We start from the raw sequence: 13,830 nt of genomic DNA on the forward strand, positions 1-13,830 counted from the left end.
GTGTGGATTTATTACAAGGAGTTGTTTGGTACCAAACACTCCTTCTTTCAGTGAAGCCATTATGGTGTTGGGGAACTCGAGTTGTCGAGTTTCCAGCCCATGTACTCCTTATGAGTTCCCTGGCACTTACAATATTTAAGAGTTGACTTAAGTATTGTAGGGGCATATATACTCATGTAGATATGCCCTCACCTGTGGTATAGTGCACCCTGCCTTAGGGCTGTAAGGCCTGCTAGAGGGGTGACTTGCCTATACCTTCGGGCAGTGCTGGCTGGCATGGCAGGGTGCCATGTCAACTTTGTTGTTTTTCACCTCACAAGGGCATGAAAGCTGCAAGGGCAGTGGCATGGTCCTATTGAGGGGGTCCCAGGGGACCCTCTTCAGCTTCCAGGCCCTAGATACCCAGGGTACCACTTACTAGGGACTTAGAGGAGGCAGAAGTACCAACCGTAGATATATTTTTTAGGGAAATAACACTGGTACTGGGAACCAGGATAGTAGGGACCCAGTGCTTGACAGTCCAAGCTGCATTGAAAGCCAGGCAAAAAGGGGGGTGAGGGTGTACTGCAACAGAACCCCATTTTCTCACAGTCCTTTCATGTAATATAAGGCACCCTGCCTTAGGACTGTAAGGCCTCCGGTAGGGGTGACTTACAAATATTACATGCAATGTTGGGGGACATGGCACACAGGGATGTGTGTCATGGTGTGTTTTCACTTTAATATGCACCAAAACACGCAGCCTGTGATGGCAGCCTTGCATGAGTTTGTTGAGGGGTCCCTTGGTGTGGCACAATTTGTTCTGTAACCTGTGGGGAACCCTCTTTAGTACTTCAGGCCCTATGTACCAGGTGCACCATTTACTAGCGACTTACAGAGAGTGCTAAAGGTATTGCTAATTGGGGACGCAGTTGTACAGTTTTGGGGAAAGAAATCTGGCACTGGGGACCTGGTTAGCAGGAACCCAGTGCACTTTCAGTTGAAATCACATCATGTACCAGGCAAAAAGTGGGATGGACCACATCAAACAGTGGGCGATCAGTTTAAGCTTATCAGAGACTAGTGCTAAGCATTTGTTGTACTCACAGAGGCAATAAATGAGACGCACACCAGAATAAACCCAATGCCAATTTAGAAAAAAACCTCTTATTTTTATATAAATGTCGATACTAAACACTTTTTAAACAAGTAAGTACTCTTTAAAATATCGAATTTTACTGGTAGGTAAAATGTTCACTCAAATGCGTCTTTAAGCGCAATGCTTTCCTATGGTCGAAAAAGGGATACAGGTAGTTTTCCGGGCGGTTCCATTCAGGACTTAAGGTGGTAGAGGGGTGAGTTCCAGAGTATCACTAGCAGTTAGTTTACCTGCCCTCTGACATCTGGGTGCAGAGGTGCTAGTACGTTGGTAGCCTTATGCGCTACACCGAAGGAGGGGGGTGCCTAAAAACAGACTGGAGAGGTGCTCTTGGGGTACTTGGGTACAAGACCAGGAGCTCCCAACTTAGGTGGGTAGGGGGGGTGGTGGTGCTTGGTTCAGAAAGTCCTAAGAGCAAGGCGGCACAGTCTGTTCTACGGGAACCCAGGCCAGGGTGCAGAAGGGTTAGTTTAGCTGGGCTGGTGGGTCGCAAGTCCTTATGTGTGGTTGTCGGTCTTGCCGTAGAGGGTGCAGAAATCAGAACAGCTGGGCCACTCATGAAGTCGGTCTCTGTGATGCTGACGTCCCTCGATGACCGCTCAGTTTTGGTGTCGTTTGAGTCCAGATTAGACTCCAAACAGGGTTTGGTTGCTGCAAGGGGTCTGGTACACCATGTATTGGTGCTATACGGCTCCAGTTGGTCTTGGGATCTTCTCACTTGGTAGGGAGATGGATCTGACCTTCTGGAGCACGGTGACCTCTTCCTGCATGGGTACGATTGAGAAGCAGCTGCACGGTAAATCGGTCTCTGCTGTTTTGTTGCCTGCAGATCGCGTGGGAGTAGCTCCTCTACTCCAAGGGAGATTGCTGGCAATTTGCAAAGGACTGGCAGTCTATCAGAGTTCTTGACAGAGGCTCAGTCGCCTAAATACTCAATTAAGGGGCGTTGAGGCCAGTGCCCCTTAAGGGCCTTAACCAAATTTGTGCAGCATACAATGTAGAGAGATTGCGAGAAGCTGGCCTGGTATATGATGTACACTTCTGTAAGTTGATACCTTGCACCAGTCCAGACAACCCTTATGGTGATTTAAGAGTTCTTAGACAACCTTAGAAAGCTCTCTAAGTGGTAGCTGTGGAGCGCAGCCTTCAGGCTTAGTCCAGAAGGGAGTGTAAAGCAGCTTGTTTCACCAGAATGCAATCTTATAGTTTAGATTAAGTGAAAATAACCACACAAGGTATTTATAAAAATATGTATTTATTATATAATACTCGATAACACATACTAATATGTCCTACCAGAAGATATGCAGAATGCACATAATACTTTGCAAGAAATCACAGTAAATAGCACGAGATACACAGTGGGCCCCGGGGGGGGGGGGGCCAACCCATATACTAAGAAAGTGGTATAAGAACCACGACTGGAGTCAAGACAATGTCGAGAGGACGTAGAAGTGCTGGGGACCCATGGAACCACCCAAGGTGAGTAAGTAGGAGCCCCACAGAGAGCCTGTACAGTGCGAGTACACAACTGCGTGCTCCGTACAAGTCTACGTGTAAGTCGCAGTTGAATTTTTAAAGATTAAGGACCCTTCCTAGTGGACCCTGAAGAAACCCCGTGGAAGATAGAAGGTTGGAGAGCCACCCCACCCGTGGATACCCTAATACCCACGTTACCTATACCAGGGAAATCTGAAAGAAACACGTTAGTTAGATTCCTCACCTTAGAATATCCCCAGGCGTCAGACTGGATCCGGAAGATTTTTCGTCAGCAATACCCCTTGCGCGTCGCTAGGCGTCGTCTGCGGCTCCGCGTCCGTCGTCGGCGTCGTGCGCCGGAATGACGTCGTCGGAGTACTTAGACGCCGCCCTCGCGCGCTGACGTCAGTTCTTCTTTTTTCCGCGCCAGTAAGCGCAGATCCGGGAGAGCTACCCCTTTTAGTCTTTTTTGACTAAATCTTTTTTGATCATTTTTGATCCTTGTCTGTCGACATCTGGTGCCGGTAGGATGCCTGGGTTCAAGGCTTGCGAGGATTGTCATCGACTGATGTCGGTGACCGATCACCACCGCCGGTGCCTCTACTGCTTAGGCCCCGACCACGACGCGGAGTCGTGCAACGACTGTCAGGCCCTGACTTCGAAGGCTAGGCGGGAGCGGTCCCGCAAGCTTCTCGAGCTTCGCCACTCGGCTCCGCGTCGTGCGCGATCCCGGTCCAGGAGGAGGTCCAAGGATCGCTCGCGGAGCCCTAGCCGACGCCATCGATCGTCCGGCTCCAAGTCGTCGGGTAAGTCCAAACGCTCAAAGAAGTCCAAGAGGCGACATCGCTCTTCGGACTCCCCTCGCCGGTCGCGCGACTCGGCCGAGGGTCAGGGTGGTTCCACCCCCGCGGCTCCGGCGGAGCCGCAGGTGCCGCGTCCGCCCCCATACCTTCCGGTCCCTGGGGCTGACGCGGCGCCGGCGGAGATCAGTGCCTTCCTCTCGGCCATGAGGAGCCTGGCCCCGCCGTCGACGCCCGCTGGCGCGCCTTCGGGCCCCGCGGACTCGACTGGGCGACCTCGCGTGCCGGCGGCTCCGGCCCCGGCGCCGTCGACGACTCCGGTCTCGACGCCGCAGGTCCCCGCGGGGCCCATGCCTGGGCCCCAGTCGACGCCGGTTGACCTAGTCACTCCTCCACCGGCGCCGACGCCTGAACCACCGACGCCGTCACCGGCGCCGCCGACGCCTGTGACGCCGACACCCCAGTTTAGCCCTCATCCGGACCCGGCGCCGGTACGGCGTCGACCGACGCCGCATCCGACGCCGCTTGAGTCCTACCATCTCTACAGTCCGGTTCCGATCATTCCTCCTGTTTATCAGGAATCGGAAGAAGGGGGCGACTGGGAGGGGTTCGAGGACCCTCTGGCTGTTCAGTCACAGCTTTCTCAGGACTGGGCAGATGAACTGGGGGAGGCCAGTGGGCTGGACACCTCGCCAGACACTGGATTCACTTCTCCTCCGACCGTGGCTTCGGAGGAGGGTGCAGCATTTTCAGTGGTGCTGCGCAAGGCGGCCGAGGCCCTTGGGCTCGAGTTGCCTGCCGTGGCTGTGAGGACTAACATCCTCACTGAGGTGCTTCAAACCTCAGCAAGCTCCACTGAGCCTCTGCCGCCGTTCAACGAGGCCCTCACTGACGTTCTGCAGGGCACCTGGTCCAAGCCCTCCACAGTTCCTCCTGTGGATAGGAACGTTGCCAGGCGCCACCGCCCTGCTCCGGGCGACCCCAGTTTCCTGTCCCAACACCCCACCCCCGAGAGTCTGGTTATCCAGGCCTCTACCTCCCAATCCTCCTTCCCGACAGCTCCGCCGGACCGGGATTCCAAGAGACTCGAGCAGTTTGGCAAGAAACTGTTTTCGTCCCTTAGTTTGGGCCTGCGGTCCTTAAATACCGCCTGTCTCTTGGACCGTTATTCCCATTCCCTGTGGGATACGGTGGAGGACGTGCTGCCCCTGTGTCCGGAGGAGGTCCGGACGCGCCTTACCCAGGCTTTGGCCGATGGGAGGGATGCAGCACGGCACGCCATACGATGTGGGCTTGACACCACGGACTCGCTGGGTCGGGCGATTTCAACCACGGTGGCGCTCCGCCGCCACGCCTGGATGCGGTCGACGTCATTTTCCGGGGATGTCCAGACCACCCTCATGGACATGCCCTTTGATGGCACTCGCCTGTTTGGTGAGAAGGCGGACAGTGCGCTGAACCGCTTTAAGGACTCCCGGGCTACGGCCAAGTCCTTGGGCCTCTCGGCTCCGCGGGCGCACACCTCCGCTTTTCGCCCCTTTCGTGGCCAAGGAAGGGGCGCCTCCTCACGTACGCAAAGCCACCAGCCGCAGAACCAACCTGCGCACGGTCGCGGACGTGGCTTCCGCCGTGGCGGAAATGGAGGCCGACGTGGTCAGCCCACTTCCACCCCTGCAGCATCCGCCTCAAAGCCCTCCTAGTCCGAGCTTTCAGGCCCATACCACGCCAGTGGGCGGCAGAGTTCGCCATCACCTGCTCCACTGGCGGTCCATAACATCGGACAGGTGGGTGCTGCAAATCGTCCGAAGGGGCTACTCCCTCCCCTTCGAGACGACCCCTCCAGCCATGCCACCGCAGCACCACCGTATCTCGGGGGATCATTTGCATCTTCTCCGCGAGGAAGTTTCGGCTCTCTTGGCCAAGGGGGCCGTCGAGCGCGTTCCGAGTCCAGAAGTAGGTCGTGGTTGTTATTCCCACTACTTTCTGGTTCCCAAGAAGGGCAAGGGGGGCCTACGCCCTATCTTGGACCTCCGGAACGTCAATGCCTTCCTCCGAAAGGAAAGGTTCAAGATGCTAACGTTGGCTCAGGTTTTAGCTGCCCTAGACCCTGGAGACTGGATGGTAGCGTTGGACTTGCAGGACGCATATTTCCATATCCCCGTCCTGCCGGCCCACCGGCGTTACCTGCGGTTCACCGTGGGCCAAGAGCACTTTCAGTTTACCGTGCTCCCCTTCGGCCTCACCAGTGCCCCTCGGGTGTTCACGAAAGTGATGGCGGTGGTCGCAGCTCATCTGCGCAGATCAGGGGTTCCAGTCTTCCCCTATCTCGACGACTGGTTGTTGAAGGCGGGCTCGCCCCAGGCAGTCGTCTCCCACCTCCAGACTACGGCGGATCTCCTGCATTTGCTGGGGTTTTCCATCAACGTGCCGAAGTCACACCTGAGTCCCTCTCAGAAGCTCCTCTTCATCGGAGCGGTTCTCGATTCGGCGCAGTTCCGGGTCCATCCACCGGAACAGCGGGTCCGGGATATACGGGCCCTGATTCCCATCTTTCGGCCTCTATCCCGGGTTTCGGTCAGGCTCGTGTTGCGGCTTCTGGGGCTGATGGCCTCCTGCATCCTACTAGTGCATCACGCCAGGCGGCGCGTGCGGGCTCTGCAGTGGGACCTGAAGTTTCAGTGGGCCCAGCATCACGGCAACCTGTCCGACCATGTCTTGATCTCGGAGGGCACTGCACAGCAGTTGCAGTGGTGGCTCACGGACCGCGAGTGGGTCAAGGGCAAGAGCCTCTCCCTTCCCCAACCAGAGCATGTCGTAGTGACGGATGCGTCCCTCCTGGGATGGGGTGGCCATTTGGGAGAGGCGGAGATCAGAGGCCTCTGGTCTCCGGCGGAGTCTCGTCTCCACATCAACCTGTTGGAGTTGAGAGCGATCCGGCTTGCACTGAAAGCCTTCCTTCCCTCTGTCAGGGGAAGTGTCGTGCAGGTGTTCACGGACAACACCACCGCCATGTGGTACTGCAACAAACAGGGCGGGGTGGGGTCGTGGACCCTTTGTCAGGAGGCTCTGCGCCTCTGGACATGGCTGGAACACCAGGGCGTCACCCTGGTGGTTCAACATCTGGCGGGCTCTCTGAACGCCAGAGCAGACGAACTCAGCCGCCGGTGCATGATGGATCACGAATGGCGTCTGAACTCCGAAGTGGCGCAAGGCCTCTTTCAGCAGTGGGGAGAGCCTTGGTTAGATCTATTCGCCACCGAAGAGAACGCGCAATGTCAGCAGTTCTGCGCGTTGGAATTTCCAAGGCGGCACTCGCTCGGCGACGCTTTTCGTCACGAGTGGAGTTGCGGTCTGTTGTACGCCTTTCCGCCTATACCACTTCTGCCCAGAGTGCTGAAGAAGATCAGGCACGACCGGGCCCAAGTCATCTTGGTGGCTCCGGATTGGGCACGAAGATACTGGTATCCCGAGCTACTCAGTCTGTTGACCGATCCCCCGATACGTCTGCCCCTTCGGGAGGATCTTCTGTCGCAGCAGCAGGGGACGGTCCTCCACCCGAACCTGTCCAGCCTCCACCTCCATGCGTGGAGATTGAGCGGCGGCAGTTGATGCCATTTGACTTGCCTCCTGAAGTCTGTGATATCATTCTGGCAGCCAGGCGTCCCTCCACAAAGACGGTATACGCCTGCCGGTGGAACAAATTTGTGGCATGGTGCACAGCAAAGGCTGTGGATCCCCTTTCCGCCCCTCTTTCTGAGGTTCTCCTCTTCCTTCTTTCTCTGGCCCGGCAGGGCTCTGCCCTGGGCACCCTGAAAGGTTATCTTGCTGCCATCTCCGCCTTCTTGCGGCTTCCTGATCAGCCTTCTCTTTTCAAGTCCCCTGTGGTTACACGCTTTCTCAAAGGCATTACACACACGTTCCCTCCTGTCCCTTTTGTAATGCCTCAGTGGGACTTGAATCTGGTATTGACATTCCTGATGTGCGCTCCCTTCGAGCCTCTTCACAATTGTCCTCTTCGTCTTCTAACTCTAAAGACTGCTTTTCTGGTAGCCATCACCTCGGCTAGACGGGTGAGTGAGCTCCAGGCTTTATCTTCAAAGCCTCCTTTTCTATCTGTTCATCCGGACAAGGTTGTCCTTCGGCCTCGTCCATCCTTTCTTCCTAAAGTGGTGACTCCATTTCACCTTGGGCAGTCTGTCACCTTGCCCACCTTCTTTCCGCCTCCGCATCCTTCCAAAGAGGAAGAGAGGCTCCACCGTCTGGACCCAAAACGTGCGCTCTCCTTTTATCTGGACCGCACCAAACAGTTCCGGGTGGACGACCAGCTTTTTGTTGGGTACGTGGGCGCTAAGAAGGGGAAAGCTGTGCACAAACGGACCATCTCTCGGTGGGTCGTTTTGTGTATAAAAATTTGCTATTCCTTGGCTAAAAAGGACCCTCCTGTTGGGCTGCGCGCCCATTCTACTCGGGCCACGGCGGCTACTACTGCCTTGGGACGGGGAGTCCCTTTGCAGGACATCTGTCAGGCGGCGACGTGGGCTTCGCTACACACGTTTGCCAGGCATTATTGCCTTGACAGCCAAGTCCGGAGGGATGGCTTCTTTGGCCGTTCTGTCCTCCAGGACTTTCTGGTGTGATCTTGGTTCGCAGACCCACCACCGGGGATGGTATTGCTTGGGTATCTATTCTAAGGTGAGGAATCTAACTAACGTGTTTCTTTCAGATGAACAAGTTACTTACCTTCGGTAACGATGTATCTGTAAGAAACATTAGTTAGTTAGATTCCTCACCGACCCACCCATCCTCCCCGTTCTGCGAACTGACATCTAGGGTTAAGGTTATCCTTTTCAGGCCCCTAGATTTTATTTTTGGCACCAGTGTCGGTCTTTGCATGGCTCTGCGTTCCTGGCGCGGAAAGCTATGTACAAGAACTGACGTCAGCGCGCGAGGGCGGCGTCTAAGTACTCCGACGACGTCATTCCGGCGCACGACGCCGACGACGGACGCGGAGCCGCAGACGACGCCTAGCGACGCGCAAGGGGTATTGCTGACGAAAAATCTTCCGGATCCAGTCTGACGCCTGGGGATATTCTAAGGTGAGGAATCTAACTAACTAATGTTTCTTACAGATACATCGTTACCGAAGGTAAGTAACTTGTTCGTCGGGTGCATACGTGTAAAGTGGTGTCTGAAACCGGCTTAGTTTCCAATGGAGGACTTCAGGAATGTGCTGCTGCTGGACGAGGAGAAAGTGTCCGGTGGAATCCGGAGGTGGATTCTAGATGAGAAGTACCTGAAAGCAGAGGGGACAGAGTCTGTGTCACTTAGGAGTGCCCAGGAGACTTGGAAGACGCATGCCCTCCGATGTCGGGTGTTGCAGGAGAGTGGCGAGGACCTTGACTCTGCAGCTGTGAGGACCAGGTGACGCTGAGGAAGCCAAGGAGCCATATACGAGCTGCCCCACGTCTGATGCCGATTGCAGAGGGGTCAGTGCCGTGCTAGAGCACCAACAAGCCTTGGCAAATGCAACCCACGCAGAAGTCGAAGAAGGTGCAGTGTCTGGACCAGCAAGGTCCAGGGTACTCACCAAAAGTAGGGGAGTCAGGGCAGGCCACGAGCAATCAGGGGAGCCCAACAGAAGTAAAGGTGAACCTCAAATGGACCCACAGGCCGGAGGCACTGGAGTCGCGAGGGACCTCAAGCAGCTCACCAAAAGACGCAGGCCACGATGCACACGGTGCGGTGTGGCTGAAGATTCTGGTCCCAGGAGATGCTCGAGGTTGGGCCTACTTGGAGCCCGAAGATCTTCTTCGAGAGAAGTCAACACGCCTTTGCAACTGTAAGTTGACACAGTGCACAGGGATCCAGTTATTGCAACCCCCCCACAAGGGATACTGGCCTCAAACTTGTTGAGAGGGCAGGGCAGGCCTCGGGAGCTGTGGGAAACCACCACCTGTGTTGCAGAGCCATTCTGAATCCGGAGGAGCTCAGGTTCAACAGACCTGTCGACTTCGTTGCGGTGCCTGCAAATGCAGGGGAGTGACTCCTTTACTCCAAGGGAGATTCCTTCAGGTGTCTTTGATGCCCACTTGTCTTGGAAGGTTCCTGTATGGTGCACAGACGATTCAGCAGACTGGAAGGGGGACGAAGTCAAGCCCAAATGAAGTCCTGCGAAGTCCAGAGTGCCCAGACAGTAGAAGTGGTGTTTGATCTGAATCTTATCCCACGACAAATCTAGGGACCTACACCCAGGTAAGCCCTTAAGTACCCTAGGGAAAGGGTTGGGTTGATCCAGGGGAGGTTCTGGACAGAGGGGAGGTTACTCCCATGTCCTTTGTCTAGTTTTGCACCAGAGTGGGAGCCAATGGCTCCCAGGACTGTTTTGAACTGGACTATGCATGGGGACACCAAATGTGCCCCACATGCAGACTGAGTGGCGCTGGCAAACGCACCCACCCTGCCCCAATACACTAAATCATGTCTGAGAGATGGTTTCAGCTCCCTGTGACAGGATGCCTATTGTTCTGCCTTCCCCTGCTCGAGTTTGGCTCAGCAGCAGGAGGGTAGACTCGTGTCTCTGGTCGGCAATAACCATTTTGTGCTGTCCGGGTCTGGAAGACTGGTACCGGGGACATAGAGAGCCTAACGGAGGGCTCTTCCAGTGCTTGGAATCATACCGCCTACACCGTTTACGGCAAAAAGTGGGGTAACCATAGAATATCCTACTTTCCTACAGAGATGTATTTGACACAGTGCCACATCTTCATTACCTCATACTAACATTTTCTGGTGTTAGGCCATTGTCTGTAATGACCCAGCCACTTCAGCTAAACTGTTTACAGCTGATGACATGACATCAGAATCTGAATACTGGCCCCATAAACATTGAGAGAAGTTGATGCATGCTGTGTTTCTGAACTGTGATTGTTTACTGTCCTCAAATAGATTTGGGTACCTAAGGTAACTCTGAGTCTACCTTGTGATTAAGTTTATCTTCTTCAATGTGATTTTTGTTCTTTCCTTAGATGTGATAACTACTGACGATGCAGGAGAAGCACCTGATGAAATGATTGAATATGATTCTCCTGAACAGCTGGAAGAGCAATTAGTAACATTGTCTTCATTGCCAGAGTCAAGGTGGAAGAATCTTCTGAATCTTGATGTGATTAAGGTAACCTTTATTAGTGTAGCTTTTTTTGCCTGAACTTGCATCGTTTTAAATGTGCACATATTTTATCTTGGGATTTCTGCCACCATATAAACATGCTTTCTTATCATTTGTATTTTTGCAAGTCCATTAGTCAAATTCACCATTGCATGCTATCAGACAGTGGTCTTTTCAAAGAGAAATTTAGAAATGCTAGATGAGGCAGTCCAAAACTTCGGACCAATGGGTGTTGGACATTATCCAACATGGATATTGTTTGGAGATCCTCACCACACCTCCAAACATACCACCTCTGTGAGAAAGTGTCCTCTTTCTGCATGGTTGCCCCCACGTTTTGCTGAATTGCTGATGTGTTTTGACTGAGTGTGCCCTGGACTCCTGGTAACCAGGTACCCAGGGCCTATGTTCTTTCCCTAAAACTGCATTGAAGCCTAAACCCAATTGGCATCTCTGGCCACAGGTCAGCCCCTCTTAAATAGTACCACAGGTACCCAGGACACTGTGGCCAGAGTAGGCCTGTAAGGGCTGCAGCACTAATTGTGGCACCCTTAGAGGTCCTGTACCTTCACACTCACACACTGCCTTTGTAGGCTGCGTGTTTTGGTGCAGAACAAAGTGAAGAGACGACATGGCACACATCCCTGTGTGCCATGCCTACAACCCACTGCCCTGGCATAGATCAGTCACCCCTCTAGCTTGGTGCACTATACCAGTGGTGAGGGTACAGGTGCATGAGCCCTGTACCCCTACAGTGTCTAAGTGCATTCTTAGACATTGCTGTGCTGCCATTAAGAGTATTTGGTGCTGGGAGTTTGTCATTACGAACTCCACAGCACCATAATGGCTACACTGAAAACTGAGAAGTTTGGTATCAAACTTCTCAGCACATTAAACCCACTGAAAAATGCACACAGAGGGCATCTTAGAGATGCCCCCTGAAAACTAACCTACCACTAGCGTCCAGGCTGAGTGACTGCTTTCAGCTGCCACCACTAGACATGTTTCTGGATCTCTGGGTCGAGAGCCTGCTGCTCTTGGGGGCCTGGAACAATGCACATCCTGGTACGAGGTGACAAGCCTCCTCCCGTAGGATGGGCAGGGTCCATGAAGGGGAAGCTTTAAAAGCTTGCCGCCTTTGTGAGCTTCCCCAGGCCACTTGCTGCTTTCAGCAACTGGTCCCAACTGGTTCTGACCCCGAGGAGAACAGACGGGAAAAACAAGTGAGAAAGAGAAAGGTGTGCCCACCTCTGCCAACTCCACCCCTCAGGTGGGGGAGGCGGGGTTGAGCACACGTCTGTCCCCGCCATCTTGCCACTGGAGGGTGGCATAATACGGGGTGTACCCACCCCTGGGAAGGGACCCATTGGTCTCAACTTTTTACCTACCTGTAACGCCCCTAAATCTAGTATTATGGGGCACCCCTGAACCTTGCTTCCTCAGACCAGAAGAAACTACAAGAAAACACGAAGGACTGAACAGCCGTGCCGAAGCTAACAAGAGGAAGGTGTCCACTGATTTGGCCCCAGCCCTACCGGCCTGTATCCACCTCGAACCAGTTCCTGCGAATACCCGGTGTGTCCTGCAGCCAGCAACCTCGAAAACCCCGGAGGACCTTTGTGCCTTCAACCACAAAGACTGTCTCTCCCGTGAGCACCGGATTCGTTCATCTCCAACCTCTGGCTCCGGCCGGACACCGCGAATCCTCACCACTCTGCACCCACCGTCCACGGCCCGAGCTCGAGTGGGCAAACACCACGAGGTGGTAAGAAGATCCAACCCTAAAAGGCACCCCTGCACCGACGCCCATGGCCTTAGCTGGCCATACCAAACGTGCCTAACCAACCCCCAACTTACCTCTCGAAGTGGTGGTCGCACCCAGAAGACCTTCGTTCCCGAGCCTGCAGTGCCTTTGCAAACATAGAGGCTCCCCATTGCAAACAACAGGGCGCCCGACTTCGAAACAGCACCCTGCACCCGGCCACCCTAGTGCCGCTGAGGGTGCACCTTTGGTGCTTCTTTGTTTCCCCATTTGACCCGAGCTAAAGTCCAAGAGCTTGGCTCCCACAACCAAGGGGCCTGCTCGTCAGCAACCACCAACTGGAGACCCCCTATCCCCCATTGGATAACATTGTGCCTCAGCACTCTGCACCCGGCCACCTTAGTGCCGCTGAGGGTGTGACAAGAGTGCATCCCTGACCCTGGGGGAGCCCTGAGTCTACCCCCAGAATCTCAACTCCCACTACCGAATACTTACCCCATAACCGATAACACTTTGTTCGGGGCATATGAGCTGTAGATCGCATACTTTTGCATAGATCGCCATCTGGTGTTGGGCTTGGATGTTTGCACTTTGTTATTGTAGAAGTCTTTGTAGTCACGAGATCGGTGACTCCTTTGGTCAGTAGTGCACATGGGCATCGACTCCATCTCCAGATAGTTTTTTTCCGCCATCGGGTTCAGATGTGATTTGCTGCGCTCCGGGTGGGTGTTGTTTCCGACTACCCTTCGACGCGCAAAGTTCTCACCGTTCGACGCGCAAAGTTCTCACCGTTCTACGGTATTGTTTCGATTGCGATCGACGCATATCCAAAATCCAACTAAATCTTCGAGTCCGGTCATTGACGCGGGCCGTTGAGCCGATCGACGCTATCAACCAGCATATGGAAAGGACTCCATTCTAAAAATGCAAGTGTGGGGCTAAATTCCCACACACAGATCTCCACAAGGTCTGCAACCTTTGTCTCTCTCCAGAACACGAGAGTCGACACTGCCAGGCCTTTGATTCTTTCAGGTCCAAGAAAACTATACGTGATCACCAGGCTCGACATCACGAAATGTCGAGATCAACCGTTTCGGCACCGGACAACATCTTTGTGGCAGGCCCAGATGATCCAGAGACAGGAGATGAACAAGCCAGCGTCTCCGATGCCGATGAATCGGACTCCGAAGACAAGACTATTACTCCAGGTCAACGGAGCGTGAGTACTGATGTGGACGCCCCTGCCCCGAAAAAACACAAGGCTCCGCTAACACCTTCACCTTCAGGTCTGGGTCGACACCATGACAATACGTCAAAAGCCCCGCCTCCGGGCCGGACTCCGAAGTCCACAAAGCCTTCAGGCAGCTCGGGATCGCGCCAGCCACACCACGGTAACGAAATATCATCTTCAGCACCGAAACACAAACCCAAGGTACCGTCGACACCAGACTCTTCGGCACTGAAAGAAAAAAACCAAGGTACCGTC

At 54.2% G+C, this 13,830-nt stretch overlaps 1 protein-coding gene across 2 annotated transcripts in view; it reads left to right on the forward strand.

The window, feature by feature from the left end:
* The window catches only part of WDR36 (WD repeat domain 36), a 580,433-nt gene that overhangs the window by 409,958 nt on the left and 156,645 nt on the right, over window positions 1-13,830 (forward strand). For both annotated transcript variants that reach the window (XM_085632587.1, XM_085632588.1), the window contains exon 19: window positions 10,443-10,588. In XM_085632587.1, coding sequence (XP_085488713.1) covers window positions 10,443-10,588 — 146 coding nt within the window. The remainder of the gene's footprint in view (window positions 1-10,442; window positions 10,589-13,830) is intronic.

Source organism: Triturus cristatus, chromosome 2_1, assembly GCF_964204655.1.
Source record: "Triturus cristatus chromosome 2_1, aTriCri1.1, whole genome shotgun sequence".
NCBI classification, from domain to species: Eukaryota; Metazoa; Chordata; class Amphibia; order Caudata; family Salamandridae; genus Triturus; species Triturus cristatus.